This window comes from Triticum urartu, chromosome 7 (genome assembly GCF_003073215.2).
Source record: "Triticum urartu cultivar G1812 chromosome 7, Tu2.1, whole genome shotgun sequence".
In the NCBI taxonomy this organism is placed as follows: Eukaryota; Viridiplantae; Streptophyta; class Magnoliopsida; order Poales; family Poaceae; genus Triticum; species Triticum urartu.
Genome location: NC_053028.1, coordinates 12,181,979 through 12,204,081, shown reverse-complemented (window position 1 = coordinate 12,204,081; position 22,103 = coordinate 12,181,979). Strand labels below are relative to the sequence as shown.

The window sequence follows — 22,103 nt, the reverse complement described above, 5'->3', positions numbered from 1 at the left end:
GGTTTTTGCCCGCCTGCTAGCGAGCCCTCCTCCGTTTCACCACCTTTGCGCATGCCCTTCTCGACCATTCGCCATGCACACATCGAGACAAGCCGCCCATGTCCCCCCAGGGCCCTCTCCTCCATGTTTGTGCGGACTGTGCGGTGCCGGTGATATCCCTTCTCCACCCCCCACGGCATCGGTGTATATTCTGTCCGCCCCATAACACTAACCGCCGAACGCTTGCTCCCTAGCTCCACCGAGTTGCAGCACTGTGCACATGTGCGCACCATGGGCATTACAAAAAGCTTTTCATCCCCGCAGAGGCGTGCAGCTCACCTGCCGAGCTGAGCCCGCCGGCCAGTCGACAGGCGCACCTGACCCCGTCCGGCCTGTCCCTCCCGCCGGACACACCGGCACATGCACGCAGCTAGCACGCTCTCCTCTCCATCCATCGACGATGGAGCCACCCCACCCGATTAATCAATCATTCGCCATTAATCTCCATCCATCGTCGACACACGACCTTGTCACTCGCGCACAGTTAATTAATTGGGAGTGCACCTACGCTCTCTGCCCACTGTACATCTCCGTCGCCTTCCTGCAACCCCCACCCTGTAGCCTCATTTCTCGATCTCTCCTTCTCCTCCTTGTGTCACTCTCCTACCTCCGTCCTCCTTCTACCTCTAGCTATAAAGGCCGGAGCTCTGTGTGCCATGTGAGACCCCTCCTCCTCCTCTTGCTCCTCTCATCTCTGTAGCTTTCGAGCTCGGTTCGTCCTCCTGATTCGGCTGTCCGGCCAGCCCGTAGATCAAGAAATGGGGTTCCCGGCGGTGTACTCGGAGATGCCCAGGCTGCTGCTCAACCTCCTCTTCCTGCTCGGCCACCTCCGCCGCCTCTCCTCCTGGCTGCTCCGCCTCGTCGGCGCCGGCGTCGACGACGACCACCTCAGCTTCGACTACTCGGACGCCGGCTCCGACGCCTACTTCGCCGACCACCACCAGCACAGCCAGGAGCAATACCAGCAGCGCGATCACGCCCACGGCCTGGAGGAGCTGGAGGAGCACTCCCCGGCCGTGCGCTTCGACGCGCTCCCGTCCGACGGCGACGACGGCACGCCGCTGCTGCTGCCGGAGGGCTGCGCGGTGTGCCTCGGCGACTTCCACGGCGCCGCCAGGGTGCGCCGGCCGCGCGGGTGCTGGCACGTCTTCCACCGCGGATGCCTCGACGGCTGGGCCGCCCACGGCCACCGCACCTGCCCGCTCTGCCGGGCGCCGCTCCTCCCGCCGGCGCCGGCGTCTCTGAGTCCCGTCCTCCTGCCCATGCCGCTGCCGGCGTCGTGATTGGCACTGGTCAAACTCGTTCAGGGTGCTGTTTGCATATATGTTCGGCGACTATTCTTGCGGGATCCTGAGGAGAGGGTCCCGAATTTGTCGCTTCCGGTTGGGTTTTTATGCAAAAACAATCTCAACCGGTGAGAGCGCGGCAAGGGCCAGGCCAAGGAGGCCCATTGGCGGAGAGGCGTCGAAATATTTTCCGATCGCCCCTCGCATGGAGAGATTATCACAAGACGGTCCCCATGGAAGGGGATTAGTTCCTGGTTTGAGCTTTGGTTGATTTGGGTTTGGACTCCAATGGAGTTGGTGTCCAGAGCAACATCCATATACAAGAAAGAAGAAAAGGAGAACATATGTATGTACATCAGACTTAGATTAGTGGAAGTAAATAGAGGGGGTGAATCCGAATATATGCAGAGCTTTTGCTCTGCTCGCTTTTCTTTTCCTTTTCATTCTTGTTATAAGGTTTCGCTAGACCCAGCATTTTTCATCTGTATACTACTCCTTCTCAAGGGGGTTGGAGATACCTCCTGTTTTTGCTACATGTTTTGTGTATTACACGCTCTATTGGAAATGCATCGGATTCAACCGACTACCTTCATTTATCCCCTGTGGTAGCATACATAGAAAGTCTGAATTTTGAATTCGCCCTATAGTGAGTCGTATTACAATTCACTGGCCGTCGTTTTACAACGTCGTGACTGGGAAAACCCTGGCAAATATCTACTTCGCGGAAGGATTAATCCGTTTGCGATGTTGCTCCATCATGTAGCCGTTACATCATCGGTTATATAAGGATAAGATTTTTTTTTACATGGCAAATGCATTGAGGACTTCGATATTACATTATTCAGATGTCATATAAAGCTGAATGCAACTAAATATCGATGAGACATCACCTGCCATCTCAGATCAAATAGTATAAGGGAAGATAACCTAACTAATTAAGATAAATTTACTCATGCAAAGTAGAATCATCTATCAAGATATTTATAGATAAAATAGGCAAAAAAACAGATAAATCCGACATAATATATATAAATGGCATCCACGTCGCATGTGTAGGTCATCCAAACTAAATCCGTTGCATGGCTCGCTTTTGTTTCTAAATAAATGGAACAAATTACTCCATAGATAGATGCATGTTTTTTTCTTTGTTTATATTTGGATAATTGGATTTATTTAAACAAAATACCTTGAACTAAAATTCTGAAGCCGAACATAATACTAATGTTGCATTAATAATGCTAAAATATATGTTGTATGCTAGTAATGTTGAACTTTCTAAATATTAAAAGTGCCAGTGTGTGGTACAAATTGTCAGATGTAATGTAATACTAATTATTTTTTGTGATAGTGACATGTAAATAAGTAAAAATATTTAATATAAATAGGTGATTGTTAGTTCTATTGGAGGTTGTTTCGGAAGAATGAGAAACCTACAGGCAAACGAGATCCCAAATAAATTCACCGACGAAAACTACTTTAAGATGCATCACGACACTGCTAGGCCATTCTAAATCGCAATAACTTATTCCGGACAAAACTAGTCACAACAATGATTCGCCGAGCAAACAATACAACGACGTGATTAAAGAAAAAGCAGCAGCAGCGAAGATCGAAAGGAGAAGCTATGTTAGCACGAATCAAAATTTGATATGTTTTTCTCTCTTTTTTCTGGCTTAAAGGTCCTACTCATTTATTTGTACTGATAATTCAATTAATGTAATACAAATTGTATATTACAAAAGTCACCCTTTATAAAATAAATCATTTAGACCTTTTATTAATTCTCCATTCCATATGGTTGTGCCTATTCATGGTCGCGGAGCTGACTTTTCACCGTCCTGTGTCGTCGGAGCGCGCTTATGTCTCGCTTATGGCGAGACGTAGGGCGGCCTCGCATAAAGTGATCGCTTTACTGGGCTGGGCTCTTATTGGCTCGCGGGAGGCAGTCCACAACTTCACTTTTTGTTTTTTCCATGTTTTTTGTTTCTTGTTTTTGCTGTTTTTTTTTACTTTTTATACTTCAAATATTCTAAATATACATTTTCCAAATACAGTCTACATTAAAACATTTAAAAAAATAATGTGTACAAAAAAATGTTTCACATGTCTATGAAAAATATATGAAAAAACAACATGTATGAAAAAAAGTTGGTCATGTATTTAAAAAATTGTTAATCAAGCATTTGAAAAATGCTAATCAAATATTTAAAAATGCTAACCAAGCATTTAAAAAATGTTAAATGTGTATAGAAAAAATGCTTCTCATGTATACAAAAAATATACAATGTGTATGAAAAAAGTTTCATCATGTATTTCAATTTTTTTAATCAAGCATTTGAAAAATGTTAGTGAAGTATTTGAAAATGTTTAATCAAGCATTTGAATTATTTTTCTCATGTATGCGAATAATGTATACACAAAATATGCAATGTGTGTGAAAAAAATTGATCATATATTTGAGAATGTTAATCAAACATTTGATAAAATATTAATCAAGCATTTGAAAAATGTTAAACGCGTATATAAAAAATGTTTCTCATGTATATGAATAATGTATACTAAAAAATATACAATTTGTATAACAAAATATTGGTCACGTATTTAAAAAATGATAAACCTTTATACAAATGTGTTCTTGATGTATACGAAAAATTGTAGAGTATATATTAATTGAAAGTAGAAATATAAAACATATGTATTTTAAAAACTCAATTATGTATTTCCAAAATGTTCCTAATGCATACAAAAAATATATATTGTCTGTCAAAAAATGTTTATTTCCATCGAACAAACATTCACCATGTATTTGAAAAATGTTGACCATTTTTTTAAAAGTTTTCAAAACTTGAATTGAAGGAAGAATTTACATCATGTAATCAAAAAAAGTTCAACATTTGTCAACAGTTTTTCTTCGCATGTCACTAAAAATATATGTTGTGTGCTGAGAAAAATAGTTATGTGTTGAATAAAAAAATAACCAAGGAAAACCAACAAAAAATCAAAGAAAAACGAAGAAAACCAACAAAAATAAACAAAGTAAAAAAGAAAACCCCAAAGAAAACAAAGAAAAATTGAAAATAAAAAAGGAAACCAATGCAAAAAGAGCGAGGAAAAGTGAAATTCGATAAAGAAACAATGAAAATAAAAAAGAAACAAAGAAATCCCCATAGCAAAAGAAAAATGATGCAAAAATTGAAACAATGTAAAACAAGAAACAAATAAAGAAAACCGATGAAAAACCAGAAAGAAAGATACAGATCAAAGAAAACCAAAGAAAAAAGAAAGAAAAGAAAATGGCAGTGAAAACAAAAAAGAAGCAAAGAAAACCGAAGAAAATAAAAACTATGAAAACCCGGAAGGAAACGATGAAATTGGTGAAAAATTTGAAAATATCTAAGAAAATGGTGAACGGAGTAGTCCACGACCGAACGTAGCAACGGCGAGAAGAAAAGACAAAACAAGAGGCGTGCTCCCCTACTTTTTGGTGTGACGCGCACACGAACCGTTTCCTCTTGCAAGCCAATAGGAGGCAGCGACAGTTCCAGATCTAGCCCCCCCCCCCCCCCCCCCCCCCCGCCGGTGATTCCACGCGCCCCCTTCCTCCCTGATCGCTATCTTGGCAACGTGAGGGCGAGGGGAGGCTCAGTTTCTTATTCAGGCGTATGCAGTAGTCCAAGAGCTTCTAGGCTTTACGAGTTTTCTCTGTCGGTGTCATGGCGGGGCTGATGCTGACGCTGATGGTGCTCATAGGAATAATGGTCTTTTAGCCCGAGCTCCTGCTCTTTGGTGATGTTGCTGGCATCGCTGAGATGCTTGTGAAGTACAAGTTGTTCGAGCGGCTTCGATCAAGCGTTGCGTCTTGGTGTGATGGGCGTTGATTGGCTGCTCTTCGAGTGGGGCGGTGAGGACTGTTGCAGATATGCGAAAGAGAGGGTGGAGGATCCGGCTACTTGTTGATGGGCGGGTTGGCGTTGGCCCCGAATCCAGCGTTGAAGAGGCTCGGAGGGCACCTCCGGCCGATGTTCCTTATCGGGCGAGATCCAGCCTTTTGGGCTTGGTGGCTATCGCAGTTCATTAAGGCCTCCTAACTAGGGATTTCTTCAAGCGTCACCATATGTAACAATTTCCGGTGCTCGCCTTCTCCGGCGACGGTGAAGGTCGTGGGTGCTTGATAGTTTCGGCGAGGATGGTATGCAACAATACAACCGCTTTTACCTTCCTTATTTTCTATTGCTTGTATGCCTTTCATCTCTGTATCATTACTATTATAATTGAAAGCAATCAATGCCTACAGGTGTAAATTTCAGGGGGGGGGGGGGGGGTAACAACAGTGCGACAACCACGAACGAACGAACACAGCAAGCGAGCAAGCTAAAACACGAGAATGGGCTGGCTCATAACTACAAATACTTCAGGCGAGTACTTCTTCTGTCTCGCTATAAGCGAGATATAACTCTCGCATATGTCGTCGTGCCTGTTTGCAGGTCAAAAGCACGCAATAAGCCGCCCAGCCCAAGAGCAATCCTCCACCACAGTGGTAGGCCAGCCCAACAACAGTTTCCTTCAACTTAGACCACCTGGCCCATCTCCCAGGAAAAAAAGCCTAATTGACCCGCCTAACTATTTATTCCAAACTCCGCCGCCTGTTCGCCCGGTAATATAGACGGATGAATGGCCTCACTGTAATTGGACTTATCCGGGTGACCGGAGACCATGGTGTGCACTGTGTTTAGCTAGCGGCGCCAATTGAGCTTTCAGCTTCAAAACAAAAGGATGTCTAGCTTTCTCGTAATGTATGCACTCATGCAGGTGCAGCTGAGAGCAGAGCCGGCCGGCCGGTCGACACGCGTTCCTCACCCGCCCGACACAGCGCAAACACATGCACGATCATCGATCCCCGATTAATCATCAACCATTAATCTCGATCGTCGACACATAAACCTTGTCACGCCTCAACAACACTTGATTAATTAAGCATGTACTGCACTGCACGTACTCCTATGTCAACTGTCGACTCTAGTACATCTCCGGAGAAAGTGACGAGGGTGACTTTCACTATACGCCCCACTGGTTGGTTAGCACCCCAAGAATACCACTCCACGATTAATGTAGATGCAACTGTAGGCCGGGAAGGTCGCTATGGTTCAATTGCTACAATTTATTGGGAGGAGGATTCCTGGAAGCATCTGCTATGGTGTTCAACTTGGGCGACCCAACCACGTTGGAGGCATGTGCAATTCGAGAGGGTTTCTCCTTCGCAATGGATTTAAACCTAGACATGATATGTATGGCGTCCGACTACAAGGGGGTGGTCCAGGAGATCAAGAAGGGAAGTGCAGCCATGTATGGAGCAATTATTCGGGAGATCAATCAACAAATTTCTTCTTTTACTTTGTGTTTTTTAATCATGAATTTAGGAGCTCAAATGTCGAAACTCACAACTTAACGAAACATGCTTTAACTCAAGGTTGTCTCAGAAAAAAAAAGGAAATTCCCGCTGACTCATCATCCGAAATTCCGAATCATCATCATGGTTCAACCCCGTGAGTTGGGCTGGCCCTTTGTATTTTTTTTTGAGAGTTTGTATAGGGGTTCCTTTGTGCTCCGCTGCTAAAAAGCCCGGCCCGTGAGATGGGCTCTACCAGACATCGTGGTTCCCTTCGGCCACCTCAAGGCTCCAGCCACCAGCCGCCCAGCCCTACTCGGACGCCGCCGCCGCCGCCGGCGCACCAGGCGCTCGCTTACCATCCTCCCCCAAACCCCGGCGCGGCATCCTGTCGGCAGGCTGGTGCTCGTGCGCCGGCAACGGCTGCTGAGGGGCTCAGACGAGGCGAGGCGGAGCGGGCGAGAGAGCGCGATGGCATCGCTGGGGCGGCTCAAGTCCGCCATCTTCGACAGGGAGGAGAGGAGGATGTAAGGATCTCGTCGCCTCCCTCTCTTTACCTTCTTCGATTTAGTACTCGTCGATTTAATCTGATTTCTTTCTGCTCGAATCGGCTATAAAAACCCTAGCTTTTTTTTATTATTATTCTAGATTCCGTGTTGTTAAGACTGCTAACGAGAAATGCTCACATGGTTAAGTACTTTTAATTCTCGAGGATACAATCCTCACATGGTTTACTACTTTTAATTCTCGAGGATACACAAACTAATCTCCCTGCACAAGTAATGCTGTGTTTTACAATCTTCTGCACGGTTTACTACTCTTTTTTTTTATCTCGGTGATATGCAAAGTAATCGTGTCCGCGAACTGTAATTTACTTCTTGGCCCATAATTGCCCTGTACAAGTTAGATTAGCCTGGTGTGCTTGTGGTTCATAGGCTGAATTGTTGCTTCACGACTCTGGATGTGGGATTCATGGATGCAGGCAGTACCAGTCGCACATCCGGGGGCTCAACGCGTACGATCGCCACAAGAAGTTCATGAAGGATTATGGTATGATCTGCTGCTGCTGCTGTTGTTTCCTGCAAAAGCATGCTCTTATTATCTTTGCCCCAATTTTTTCTGATTGACTCTGGATTTGTGTTGGTTATGGTTGATGAAAATGGGTTTTTGAATAAAATAGCATGGCAACGAGATCACGAGTTAGGTAAACCAAATTATACTTGGTGGTGGGGGTTCAAAGAACAGGCAAAATTTGTAACTTGCAAGTCCACTAAAAACTTGCATTTCCGATGTAACTACGCATACAAAATTGACCCTGCAAACTTCTTGTCCTTGTGTTATTACTAAAATTAGCTCAAGTGCTGACCTCTGTATGGAATTAAGCATCCAACACACCACGACTACTATATATGCTTCTGGCTTTGTAATTGATCACAACCATTCATTGTGCTGGTGAGCCTGCTTTAGAGTTAGCTTTAAGTCTAATGTATTTGTACCTTGTCTCAATGGTGAAAAGGAAACTGGGGCAGTGGCATATAATGAGTCATTTATTTGCTTAGTCTTGGTTTCCAAAAGGAACTGAATGTTGAACAGTCCCCTCTACTTAAGGAATAATTGGGGGTTACCTTCATCCATGGATTTTGTATTTCTATGTGTAACTTGTCACCTAGCTTAATACAGACAACATTCTAATATGGATTTTTAATACAGGATTTATATTTTTTGCCCAATGTTAACCCATAGACAGGGCACATAACGACTCCCCCTTTTTGCTGATTGATTCTGGAGTTGTGTTGGTTAAGATATTTATTTGTGGTTGAGCAAAATGGTTTGGGAATAAAATGGCATGGTAATGAATCATGAGTTAGGCAAGCTAAATTCTAATTGGTAGCACTAATAGTGTGCTGAACACGGAGGGACACGTGTAAGTTGTAACTTTCAAGTATGCAAAAAACAGTTGCAGTTCTGCTGTAACTTCACATACAAACACAGCCATCGATTCTCCAAAATTGATCCTGCAGCCTTCTCGTGCTCCTGTTATTGCTAGTTATCTAAAATGCTGAATTCTGTGTGGAATTGAGCAACCATCACACTAGAATCTGGTTACCTGTGTATTCTGCCATTGTAGTTGATTACAATCATTCAGTGTGCTTGTGAGCTTGCTTTAGTAGTACCTTAAACTGTGATATATTGTTACCTTGTCCCGATGATTGAGTTGCCCTTTCATAGTGAAATGGAAACTGGGGCAATGGCATATAATGAGCTATTTATTTGGTCAGCCTTGGTTTCCCAAAGAAACTGAATGATGAACAGTCCCCTCTACTTAAGGAACAATTGGGGGCTACCGTCATCCATACATGGATTGTGTATTTCTACTATAACTTGTTACCTAGCTTAATATAGATAACATTCTAATATGCATTTTTAACATAGGATTATGTCCTGGTCTCCAATATATTGATAACCAGTCCTGTGCAATGGTGCATTTTTTTTTTGCCAAATGTCAACACAAAGATCAACGCTTCATTGCCAAACTTTTTTTAATGCATCCCAATCTCACAAAATAGTGGAATGAGAGAATAGACCCCTTCGTTGTAGAAAGAATTGGAGATCAGACACTCAACATTACAGTTCTTTTAACCTTAGCGTACATGATATCCATCATTCATTTTCTGTGTGCCACTGATATATGTCTTTACCTTTCAACAGTTCAGTTTTATGGCCATGGGAAAAATGTGGATGACAGTCTGCCCATCAAAACTGATAAGGATACATTGAGAGAAGGATACAGGTCTGAACCACATCCTATTAACATATACCTGTGCTTTTAGGAAACTCGTAATTTCATAAATGCCTCACTTTTCTTCTTCTATCATTTGAAAGGTTCATTCTTACCGAGGAAGATGACATGGATTCAACTTGGGAGAAGAGGCTGGTCAAACGTTACTATGACAAGCTTTTTAAAGAGTATCCATTTTTAGTATATTTTATATTGCATTGTTCTTTCTATGAGGACATGTCAGTACATGGCATATTTTTCAGATATTTTTGTGAAATAACAAGTTCATGTATGCTGATGCTAATGTCATTACATATAGTTATTTAATAGTTTGGTAATGTAAATAGGCATAAGGCATGTGAATGTACCTTAAACCTGTAAAGGGCATATATCTCTTGCTGTTCTCTGTATTGGTATGCTCTTCTGCATGAAGACTTAAGTGCATCATGGTTTCACCTCAGTGCCTCATGAACTTGTGCTTTCTGTCAACCAGTATTGATCATTGCTTGTACAAATGGGAGCTGTATTTGATGTGTGTGCTATTCTTTGTAATTTTGTAAGACTTTACTATAGTGTGTTTATGGTCCTTAACTTGAGGCAGGTATTGCATTGCTGACATGACCCAGTATAAAAAAGGCAAGGTATGGTGCTTTAACCCTATGCCAATGAATACTGTTTCTTGATGTAAACATGTAGTTTTTCCTTTAGTCTTAGATGATATACAAAAGGAAGAATGCATGGCATGACTTTTGGAGGGACACCCAAAGGCAACAATAGTATCCTTCCAATTGTGATACTCTTGTCACCTTGATGAATTCATATTTCATAAAATTAATGCACATGCAGGAATAACTAGAAAATTGTTTTTTTTTGTTGTGGATTTTCATCAATGTGCATATTGCAAGAACCATGTTTGCCAACCTGCCCATTTTTCATATTATGTTCTGGCAGGCACACACAAACACTGATTATCCTTGTAACACAGAAGTGAACAACTTTTAACGATATGGCAGTCGTGCATTTTCAGTGGCAGGATGATGAATGGATGCCCAACCAGTTTTTTTTCCCTTCTAAAATCATCTGTAGTTTTGGATATGAATCCCATCTTACAATGGTATATTCTCCTGCAGATTGGATTGAGATGGAGAACAGAAAAAGAAGTGATATCTGGCAAAGGTATTCTTAAGCAATCCCATCTATTAATTTCCATCTAAAATAATTTCTCTGAAAAGTATGACTGAACTTAAATTGTATGCGTATTCTGTTGCTAGTAACAGACCATTCAAACGGAAGTCTAGAACTTAAAAGGGTATTTAAAGAAATTGTAATTAAAGGTTACTGAGCTTAAAGCTTTATTTCTTTACACTATTAGGCATACTTTTCTTTTATTTAGCTGTATGTCAGAGAGCAGTTGGGGTGCTTGCGCCAAATTACCACCAAACTCAAAAACAAATCATAACTGAATCTCTAGATTTTGGAAGCCATCATTGTAGTTTTCTTTTCTAATTCTACTAAGGTGTTAGACAATACAGAGTTTTTTTTTATGAAAATTGTCTGTTTGCTCAAACAGTTGTTCAGAATCAATACAAAATCTTTAGCAATGGTCCGAATATGCTCTTTTGCAGGGCAATTTATCTGTGGCAATAGGCATTGTGATGAAAAACATGGGCTAGGTAGTTATGAGGTATGTTCTTGACTAAAGTCCTATTGCTCATGCTAAAATGTGTAAAACACAGAACACATTTTATAAAGAACTGTTTCAGCTGTATTTGTAGCACTTACATTTTTCTCTTATCATTTTCAGGTGAATTTTTCTTATGTTGAAGCAGGGGAGCAGAAACAAGCACTAGTGAAGCTGGTAGCTTGCAAGGGGTTAGTGAATCCACTGTTCCATAATAGGATTTGTTTGAAGCAGATTTGGCACTGCTCTTTCTTACCATGATAGTTATATTTCTTTAACTTTTCCTTGGACCACTTTTTCTTGCTTTGTCTTTTGTGCTTTCATTTTGTTCAAGCAAGTGCCCAATTGATTATTTAGCCTGATTGTAGTACATTATGAAAGATGTGCAGAAAAGCTTGCTTATAAGAGGCTGAAGGAGAAAGAGAAAGAGAAGGAGGCGGATCCCTACGGTGAAAAGGAAATTGAGTTGAAAGACAGGGACAAGAGAAAGAGGTATCTTAAGTTATTGTTCTTGTCCAACCCCATTATTTTGTTATACACTACATTCTTTGACTCTGTTCAAACTGCAGAGAACATGAGGAAAGTGATGATACCTCTGAGGATGAGGCCAAGAAAGATAGAAGAAAGAAAAAAGGTACAGCTGACTGCATGCGCCTTTTATATTGGTCATCATCTACTTTGTTGGGTTGGGGGGCAGGGGTCTAATGCTTAGTTAATGGCTTGCTTGGCTACTGTACTCCTCAGCCAGCCAAATCTCAAACAGGGTTTTTATAACATCCCCATGGCCTATTGGCACCATCCTTTTTCCTGAAATCCGAACAGCACTTTTCAAGATATTTGGCACCTAAATGTTGAGTTCACTTGACTCAGGGTAACTCTGTGTGTGGTTATCCACCTGGGAATGGGCCCAGGTCACGGCTGATCTCAAAGGCCTATTTGGAACACAGATGTTGTGTTTATTCATGTACGCAAATGTCATGGCTCTGAGCTCAGTAGAACATATGCCTGCATTGGGCTCACCAGAACATGCGACAGCGTTGGGCGTTGTCGATTATTCCGTGCTCATGCATGCATCTTGTGTTTGCTTATTGGCATGAAACTTACTCTTGCAAAAATGCTGCAGATCGGAAGGGAGCTTCTTCAAGGAGTTCAGGAAACAACGATGAAGGTTTTGAAGAGTTCCTCGAAGGCATGTTCCCATGATCCGGTTATCTTTGTGGCTACAAAAAGTTGTTCCATGCTCTTTCGGGGTAAAAACGAGCACGGATCTTGTATAACAAAGCGATTAGTAGTGGAGTGGCAAATCGTTGCAAATCCGACCCTTGATGTGCTTTGACTACAAGTCAATGTTGGTGCGCTATCTGTAATTATGTGTGCCCGTGCTGTTTCAATTTCACATCGCTTTCGTAGCTGTTAGAGATGCCTGTTACTCTGTTAGTCAAAGAAAAGATGAATGTGACTACTCGTGGGTCTACTTGAGTCTTACACTGAAGGAGTGAGGGACATTTGACTAACAGTGAAGCTTGTGTATCTATGTGAAGCTTGTGTATCTATATCAGCTAGCCTGCCTAGTTTCAACCGAAAAAACAGTGATAAACTTGATATTACATTTGCATAATACCTCAACAGTTGAAAATAAGCAAATTGCAGCTTATATTTACTTATTTCTTGTTAAGCAAAAAAAAAACCTGCTTATCTGCACGAAAATGTTACAAGCGCAACTCTGTAGAAACAGATGGATGAAAGCGTTGGAGATTGTCGCATATGAAGGGAAGAAGTTTCCATCTTGGGTAACAACTAACAAGAAGTGAGCCATATCTTGAGATGAAGCTAATTGATTCGAGATCATGTGAAAGAGGATTGCCTCCACTGGGATGTCTGGAGATGCTTGAGATAAGTGGAACTGAAACTGTGTGCAGTGTTAGTGCTAATTTCTATGGCCACAGATGTACATCTCGTTCATTGGATAAACTGGCTCTCCTGTATGCATAACCTTAGTCTGGGAACAGGCCCAATGGTCACTGATGTTTACACGTGCTTGCAGAATTGGCAATCATCCAATGCCAAATCAAAAAACTGAGAGCATTGCATATGTAGCTCCCATCACTCAGACAAATTGATACTCTGGATGAATAACAGATGATGTAAGACCAACCTCAAAGGAGACCCTCCTTGAGCGTGTTGAAGCTGGCCCTGCCCTATGGGTTGAGGATTTTTTGTCCAAAAGGACCCCTTGGCCAACAGAATTGACAAAAAAGACTACCCGTGAATATATTTGACAAAAAGGACCCCCTGGGCCGTGGCGGCAGGCGCGGCAGGCGACACGTGGCGCCTGCCGCCGCGCCAGGAGGCGGCGGGCCCGGCCGCCACGGCAGGAGGCGGCAGCGCGGGGTATAACGGACCAGCTACAGCGTCAGCAGGCGGGACGGAACGGGGCGGGCCAGGTGGGCCCAGTCGCCGCTGCAGGAGGCGGCCGGCGCTGCTCCTGTCGCCTGCAGGCCGACACAACCTGCTACTCGCGGGCCGAGCCGTGGGCCCGGCCGCCACCAACGCTGGCGGCAGCCTGCTACACGCGCTGATTTCCAGGCGCTGCTGACAGCGGTGATTCCCACGCGCGGGAAAATGCACGCTGATGTTTTCGTTTCTTTCACCCGGGAATCAATCAGTCCTGCTTTAGCTTCTTTATTCGCGATGATTCGCTGCTGTCCGTGAGCGGACGTGACGGCACTGCGGGAATCACTCACCCAGCGCTGGCTGTTGCTACGCAATGACACTGCTGAAATACACTCACTCGCTGCGGGTATCCGAGGCTGCGGTAGGTGAGTTTATCCTATTGTGTCGACACTACAGGGATCCTCTTCCTTTTATATACTATGCTTCTGCTCCGTGCGCAAACACACTCTCTGTGACCTCGTTCCTCTCCTTTGCTCTCTAAGTCTCTAAGTACATAGAGAAAGAAAAGCTGAGTAGGCATTTTCACTCGTGATTTAGGGTGATTTAGAGTTGGATTATGAAGATGGTGAAGTTGAAGAAAATTTAAATCAAGGTAAGGTGTATCCATTTTTGTTGGTTTCGTTCGCATGCATGATGTTTTTGTTCTGCTTGATTAGTTCCTAAGTGTGTATTTTATGTAGTTTTAGGCAATATTTCAGCACTTGGAGGAGGAGTCATTTAGAGCTTCAGGAGTAGGATTTGCGTAGCGAAGTGAAATACGAAGTTGAAGATCAAGGTATGAGCTTTGCAATACATGGATTTTTTTGTGCATGCATGATGGTAATTAGTTAGTCTTTTAGCCATTCATTAGCTATGCGATGTTAGTGCTTAGAGGTTAGAAATAATTTCAAACGACAGATACAACATTTATATTATTTTTTTGAGAAGAGTAGGTTGAAGATGTTGTATCAATGTTAGTTGCGTCCATTAGTATTGGCATGCAAGAAGCTCTTAATACGGTAATTAAGAAAAAAAATTGCACTGTAATTGTTCATTGCATGTGGTATGTTTATTAATAAGTCCATGGTTAGGAAACCATAGGTCTACTTTGTTATGTTGCAGTAATCTAAATTTTCTATGTTAAGATTAGGTGCTAATGTACTTAATGATGTATGTAATTAGGTAAAATAATTCATCTTAGTAGCAAACAAGGAGGAGATGACGTGATTGAAGAAATTGTGTTTCCATCTTCGCTGTCCCTTTTGAGGTGATGACCACATAGATGCAAGTGCTATTTTCATACTTTTGATAGCAGAAAGAAAAATCCGTGTGTAATATTGATGTTCATGTGATAATAGGTTGACTCCGTTCATATAGTACTGGTGACGGAAATTTATTCGAACTATTTGGACTCTTAATTGCATTCGCAAGCACATCCATATTGGAGCTAAGGTATAAAATGACACCGTGATTTTGTTAATATTTTTTATATTGATGTACTGTTGCGAATAATGTGTGCATGCCGCTGCAAATATTATTATTTGTAAATAAATGATTGCTATTGTATGATATTTAAAAATTATATAAATCCGGAAGAAATTAAATGTTTACTCATATGATATTATGTTTAATGGTTGTTTGGATAGCGAGTAATTACCATCGGTTTTACTCTCGTAGACGAGTTTGAGAAAAAATATATCAAAATTAGTTTTTAGTAATAGTCGTTTTTACTCTCGTAGACGAGTTTGAGAAAAAATATTATCAAAATTAGTTTTTAGTAATAGTTGTTTCTACTCTTGTAGAAGAGTTTGAGAAAAAATATATCTTTAAATACCCGTTAACGAAATATTTGTAAGCAAATGATTCTAGAAACAAACCGAATATTTGTAACAAAAATACGGTTATTATTTTAGTCGTATGATATGTAAATGTTGTCATCGTTACTAAATGTTCAGTTACTAATTATTTGAAATGTAAACGTGTATGTTGGTTAGGTACTATGGAAAATTTAGTAGTGTACTATGGGAACGTCTTACGCGACGGTCCATTCGGGGTGGATGTGTCCTTGTGCGAGTCGACTACAGTTGTGATGAGAGACATGATCAACGTGGGTTACACGCAGCTGTTAGAAGGTGCATCCGAGCGGTGTTTGGCCCAGTGATGCAGGAAAAAAAATGACAATGGAGGCCTTCGTCGTTGACGGAGGAAATGATGGGACAGTTGCCCGTTGGGGTTTGCGGCCTGTCACAGGTGATCGGTCGTGGGGGTCGTACATGAGGTTTGCAAGCAATCCCAATAACTCAATGTATGGTCAGCCGATGGTGTATGTGGAGTTCATTTCAATCACTGATGTTGCCGGATGCAGTAGCAGGGGTGGTGAGGTCGAGTTGGCCATCACATCAGCCCCTAGCATCGGCCCATCGGAACCGACGGGCGGCCAGCCTGTGTATGACACAGGATATTGGTCGGCGGCCGTTGACATGAGCGAACACGTGGAGGGATTGCCGGAGGCGCTAGATGATGATGATCATTCTTCTGCGTCTTCGGAGTCAAGCGGAGAAGAAGATGTTCCTCCTCAAAGGGCGGTCGCGGCGGCACTGCAACCTGGGTTTTTACAAGATATGAGCATCACCAACGAATTTCACTCTGCTTCTGGCCTAGGAGCGGGAAGCCTGGAGGTTGGGCAAGTTTTCCCAGATAAGAAGTCTGCTTACCAGGCAATGGGTAGCTATGCAATCGGCATCCAGCGCCAGCATAGAGTGAAGCAGTCTGATAAAAAAGAGTTGAAGGTCATATGCATCCACACCGCGAAAGGTTGCCGCGGAAGAGTTCTCGCTAGACTGAAGCCTGGTGTATTTCAGTCATGGCATATCACAAAAATAGTGGAGCATACCTGTGAGCAAACTGGGACTCTTTCAGATCACTGCAACGTGACAGCAAAATTTATGGCACAGACGATGGAAACAATTGTGCAGGGAAGTCTCAACATTAGTGTTAGGGCTCTGCAAAAAGATGCAGAGGATCTAATTGGATTCCCTGTTAGCTATAGCAAGGCTAGGCGTGCGAAGGAAAATATATTCAAGAACTTGTATGGTACCTATGAGGAGGCATATTCTTATGCCTCTAGAATGCTTCATCAAATAGCAAGTGCTAATAGGGGGACTCAAGTTTGGCGGAGAGAACGCCCCCCTATTAGCACTTGCTATTTGATGAAGCATTCTAGAGGCATAAGAATATTTTTTAAAAGGGTAGTCTTTTTTGTCAATTCTGTTGGCCAGGGGTCCTTTTGAACAAAAAATCCACCGACGTACGACAAGAGCATTTCGTGTTGGTGATCTAGCATAGAGAAAAAAAATCAGCTCTGAGTATCGATTTTTAGCAGCTTGCTAGGGATTGGATACTCCCTCTATTCCCTTGTACAAGACCACTATGAAAATATACATTTTGCATCTATACAAAATCACCAACAATAATTGAGGCTAAAATTAATGATGTTTTTTCATAGTAGTAACTTGTTTAATACTTGCATGCACATAGTCATAATGACACTTAGCTATTCCTTCGTTGCATGCATGTGGCGTATTAATGCTCCCGGTTAACAAAAAGTAAAGTTGGCTTGCAAAGTAGTAGTCATTAATTTTTTTTACCTAGATATATGTAATCTGAGTTTGAATTGGGGAATTAGGTATTCAACCGGGGAATTGCTCCGGTGTTCAAAAGTAGCTACTCTGTATAGTTTACAAGCTAACGGCAGAGACGTTTAACCAATGGCCAAATTACACGCTAGCACGCACACGTCTATATGCTCTTAACCGCGTATGCCTGAGTTTTTTTTAGGGGAGCGTGTTGCTTTTTTTTTTTAGACAAAGGGGAGCATATTGCTGAACTGGCTGTCGCCCACGCTTCGCGGGCTTGATCTCTTCTTGGGCTTCTTTGCTTGGGCCTTCCTCTTCATTATCAGTAGGACTGGGCGTAACAGACGGACGCTTCGCCCATTAGCAGAAGCCAGCCGTTTTCTGTCTACACCACTGCTCTAATACTATTGATCAGGGTCGCCATTTGTGGCTAGGACGATCGCATGACCCAATATGTATCTCAATCTTTATTCCAGTGGATCAATAAAGCCTAACAATTCTTATGTTAAAATAAAGTAGTTCCATCAAAAAAGAAAAAACAACGCACACAGCTACCTGCTACAATGTTGTTGGTACTATGCACCTAACTGAAATTGTACATAGTACCAAGAACATTTAGTGTGAGTTGAGCTAATCTGCTACCTGCTACAAGTTCAAACAGAAGCAGCTACCTGCTGGCTGCTCCGACGACCTTGGTTAGCCTCCTACTGTACTTGTTGTGCTCCATTTTACTTGCCCCTTGAGGGCTCTGCCTTCAGTCAAGTTCTGCAAAAAATAGCCGCCGGTTACTGCTCTTTCTTATTTGATTAAGTAACTTTACTTGTTTACTTGATGGCAAAACTGCTCTATCGGCACAAGTTGAGAGAAAAAAAAAGTAACTGGAACTTCCTGACACGAAGAGGACTCCACTGACCTTGAAATCCAGACAAGGACTTAAAGTAGGGTCAATTGAAGAAAGAAAGTTGAATTAAATGACATCTTTGCTTGTTTACATAAGGAATTCTGGAACTACATTTTATCAGCTGGTCGGGCTCTCATCTCCTGTCATATACTGTTCAAGTGTCTTGTCAAACCAACTTGATAGACCAAATGCGTCACTTGAAAAATCTGGCTCTATTACATTGTTAAAGAGAGTCCTGTTCTCATCAGCTTGTTTTTCCTCCATAATCCCTTTTGCTCCTAGCAATTCATTAATCCAATATGATTCTTCAATCTGTTTTTTGCTCGTGTCACCACAGGAGGTATAATCCACCAACTGCATATTGGTAATAGGGTTGCTCGGATGATTACTAATGAAAGTCCTCGAGGCATACTCCAGATCAGCAGCTGCACCCCCAAATTTTACAGAGATATTTCTAAGGCCTGGCATAACCCCAATAGTAATTAGTGCATTACCCGGTTTATATCGTTCATATGGGGGATGGAACGGAGAAAAAACAAGTTGGTCCACCGGGGGCATGGCATTGAAAACAAGCCTGAGCTTCAAAAGTTCAGGCATTGCATACGCCTCAAATTTTATGCAAGCTATACCAGTCGAGAACCTCAACTTAAAGTACTTGAGAACCAAGAACCCGGCCTTGTCAAAGATGATCTTGCCAAGGGGTGCCGTCTCCACATACAGCGACAGATCAGTCAGTGCATGTAATCCTCTGAGAGTACCAACACAAATCATCCCAAGTTCCTTCACTGCAATCTTCAAAATGCATAGTTCCCCAAGTTCTGTAACCCACTGAGGAATTCGGTAAAATATGATGCCACTGTGGGTTGAGCATTCAAATCTCTGTAGAAGAGGGGGAGGCGCCATGCTATCCCATGAAATGGTTACTTTTGGAGTGTCAGGAACCACAGTATTTTCAACCGAGGAGCCATGAGCCACTACTATAGATTTCAGATTGCCATGTCCTCCGATCAAAGAGCCCAGAGCTTCCATGCTTCTCTCCAGATAGTGGGAAGGATGTGTGGAAGAACTGGTTACATGGAGATTCTGCAGGTGGTTCAGCTTGCCAAGGCTCCGCAGACTGAGGACAGAGTCACTCAGGCTGCTGCCAATCCATTCCAGCAGATTTGTGTCAACTGGAAGAGTCAGGTGCAACAACTGCGGTAGATATATAATATCCCATGGAACCGCAGTGACTCTTGTTGCATCCATAACATCCAATATTTCCAAATATTGCAGCCTTCGCATACAATTTGGTAGTATTATACCGACATCACTTGTAATCTTCAAATATTTCAGCTGAAACAGTTCTGAAATCCCAGTGAGGTCTATAGGATCAGGGTTGCCACAATCACCAGATAGCTGAAGGTTCAGAACACGGATAACCTTGAACTCTCTAATACAAGGCATATACTTGAATAATCCAAAATAAATAAGTGATCGAACATGTGCCTTTGTGATGTTTGTTGGCGTCTTGGCATATTTTGCATCGCCAAAGACGAGAGATAGTCGACGAACCTTATGAGAAAGTGCTATATTCTTTCGATTGTAGTCTACTGCCACAATGAAATTCTCTTCCGCAGACCTGTGTCCAATAAGATTATGTACCACTTCAAGAACCGTACAGGACAAAACCTTATTGTTGTAGTTGATATACAAAGGTTGGATGAATCGTCTATCAATAAGTTCATCAAAACAGATCCCTGCAGCTTTTTCCAACCAGTCTTGATCTTGCTTTTCCCCTTTTTGTGTAACAATGAAGGCTTCAGCCAGCCATTGCTTCACCAGATCATCCTTCCAGATTATGGAACCCTCTGGATACATATGAAGGTACAGCAAGCATGTCTTCAGATAATGAGGAAGATTATTGTAGGTAAGGTTCAGTACTTGTCCCGTTCTTTCTAAAGTAGAACTTGACCACAGATGGGACCTCAACGAATCGCGCATGTATGTCAGCAAATCCAGTGACACTGCTGTCTGGTGGTTTCTCAAATGACTAGCTATGTTGATTGTTGCTAGCGGTAAACCACCACATATATCAACAATTTCATCTGAAACTTGCTTGAATTCTTCAGGACACTCACTTCCAGAACCAAAAAGTCTGTTAAAGAATAGCTTTCTTGAGTGATAATCGTCCAGAGGTTTCATCTCAAAAACATGCTCCGAGTGATCACAGCAACATGTTAACGCAACATCTTCAATCTGTGTAGTTATTATTATCCTGCTGCCATGGTTTCCCTTTGGAAAAGCATGTTTAATAATATCCCATACTGATGCATCCCACAGATCGTCTATAACAACCAGAAAACTGTATGCCAAGAATTCACACATATTGCATATATTGTGTTAGGCTAATAGTAAAATTGATGTTTGGTGGGTTAACATAAAATAAATAGTAAGTATAAGGGAACTGGATTAACATTACCTTTTATCATGCAGATGTTTGCTGATATTAGTGTCGCTGATGCCAAGTTCATTCGAGTTGGTAGGTAATGGCTCCTTCTGGTGGAGTTGTAAGAACAAGTCACGGAGATGTCTCTTCATGTCAGGCTTTTTGGACACACGAATGAAAGCTCAGCAATCGAATTGCATCCCAATTCTGTTGTACAACACTTTGGCAAGTGTAGTTTTACCTAGACATCCAGATCCAAGAACAGACATGACCTTGAGCTGCTGCTGATCTGCCACATTGTTAGCAGCCAGAGAGTAGATAAACTCATTCATCCGGCCATCGATTACTATGTGATCATCTGTTTCTTCGTAGGGCATTCGAAGCATATGGACAGTGGACAAGAATGTTTGCCTTCTCAAGTTGCTGCAACAATGGAGCTTATACCTGTCGTGCCGTTCAATAGCCTCCTGGATATAGATCCTGAATTCTGATATTGTTTCTGCAATCTTGGGCTTATCAGGGAGATGAGGGAAAACATTAATATGAATGTATTTTCTGGTCTTGAAACCATCATCTGACACTTGTGCAGTGTATTCAATCTGTTTGTACCACTTGATCCTCTTCTTTATCATCTTCTTTTTCTTCCGCTTCTTCTTCTGCTTGTTGTTGTTTACATAGTCAGGTGGCACAAATAATAAGCTGTCCATGTAATCCTCCATATCATAGGACAGTTCGCGTGCCTCATTCATCCAGCACATGGCCATCGGGGGAGGGTCCTCCACCTCTAACAGTTCATCAAGGTAGATGCTTATCTCTTCAACATCATCTTTAAGGAGGCGCATCCCATCCTTCACCCTCTTGGAGGAGAACCCCTGACGAGATGAAGGAGCTAGCAGCAGCATGTCCAGCTTCCCAACAAGGGATCTCATGGCGCCCAACGAAGAACTGATCACCGAACAATGGCCTTGGAGCAGGTGGTTCATGGCGCCGTCAACCTGGAGCATGAGATCATTCATGTCCCAGCCGGCGCCGGTGCCTGAGCTGCCGCCGGCGGCAGCGGCGATGGGGCTGAGGTAGGGATACAGGCGGTGTGTGTTGGGGTCGATGCCCTTGCGCAATAACTTCTTCCGCAGGTGCGTGTTCCAGTAATTTTTTATGTCATTGCCCGTCTTCCCCGGCATCTTCTCCGCGATCTGTGCCCACCTAAACCAATCTAAATCGATCAGTCACCTGAGTCTGGAGCAGACGGTAGATACAACAGAAGCAATACAGAAGAATAATGCATACTTGTTGCCGAGGATGGAGTGGAGTTGGATGATGAGCTTCCCCTCGTCGTCAGTGAAGCCGCCACGCTTGATGTTAGTGCGTAGGTGCCTGGTCCAGCGTAGGCGGCAGCTCTTGCTGCAGCGGTCGAGGCCAGTGAGCCGCCGGATGGCCCCCCAGTTGCCCATGCCATTCTTCTGGATGTAGTCCACCAGCAGCTTGTCTTCCTCAGGCGTCCATGGGCCCTTCTTCAAGAACGGCGATGTATCCAT

The 22,103-nt window shown here is 42.9% G+C and overlaps 3 protein-coding genes across 5 annotated transcripts; 2 read left to right on the top strand and 1 right to left on the bottom strand.

Annotated features, from left to right (window-relative positions):
- The first annotated feature begins 310 nt into the window (after nt 1-310).
- On the top strand, nt 311-1,921 carry LOC125524134 (brassinosteroid-responsive RING protein 1-like). The gene has a single exon (XM_048689209.1). It carries the CDS (start codon nt 798-800, stop codon nt 1,320-1,322), a length of 525 nt encoding a protein of 174 aa, XP_048545166.1. The 5' UTR covers nt 311-797; the 3' UTR covers nt 1,323-1,921.
- A 5,028-nt stretch (nt 1,922-6,949) lies between these two features.
- LOC125520917 (protein FRA10AC1) lies at nt 6,950-12,724 on the top strand. Of its 3 annotated transcripts, none has more exons than XR_007288900.1 (11): nt 6,950-7,238; nt 7,647-7,761; nt 9,421-9,502; nt 9,595-9,678; nt 10,092-10,131; nt 10,621-10,666; nt 11,116-11,174; nt 11,295-11,362; nt 11,561-11,663; nt 11,741-11,805; nt 12,295-12,724. XR_007288900.1 is itself a non-coding variant. In XM_048685959.1 (11 exons), the coding sequence occupies exons 1-11, from the start codon at nt 6,957-6,959 to the stop codon at nt 12,372-12,374; spliced, it is 1,032 nt and encodes a 343-aa protein (XP_048541916.1). In that variant the 5' UTR covers nt 6,950-6,956; the 3' UTR covers nt 12,375-12,656. The 3 variants fall into 3 exon arrangements, 2 of the variants coding, with proteins under 2 accessions (XP_048541916.1, XP_048541917.1); XM_048685959.1 differs by having other exon boundaries at nt 11,553-11,663; nt 12,295-12,656; XM_048685960.1 differs by having other exon boundaries at nt 6,981-7,238; nt 7,694-7,761; nt 11,553-11,663; nt 12,295-12,656.
- Nucleotides 12,725-18,257: 5,533 nt separating this feature from the next.
- LOC125518123 (disease resistance protein RGA5-like) lies at nt 18,258-22,103 on the bottom strand. The gene is made up of 6 exons (XM_048683062.1): nt 21,856-22,103; nt 20,832-21,771; nt 20,486-20,527; nt 20,210-20,336; nt 20,064-20,102; nt 18,258-19,990 (listed from the first exon to the last, which is right to left on the bottom strand). The coding sequence occupies exons 1-6, from the start codon at nt 22,101-22,103 to the stop codon at nt 18,258-18,260; spliced, it is 3,129 nt and encodes a 1,042-aa protein (XP_048539019.1).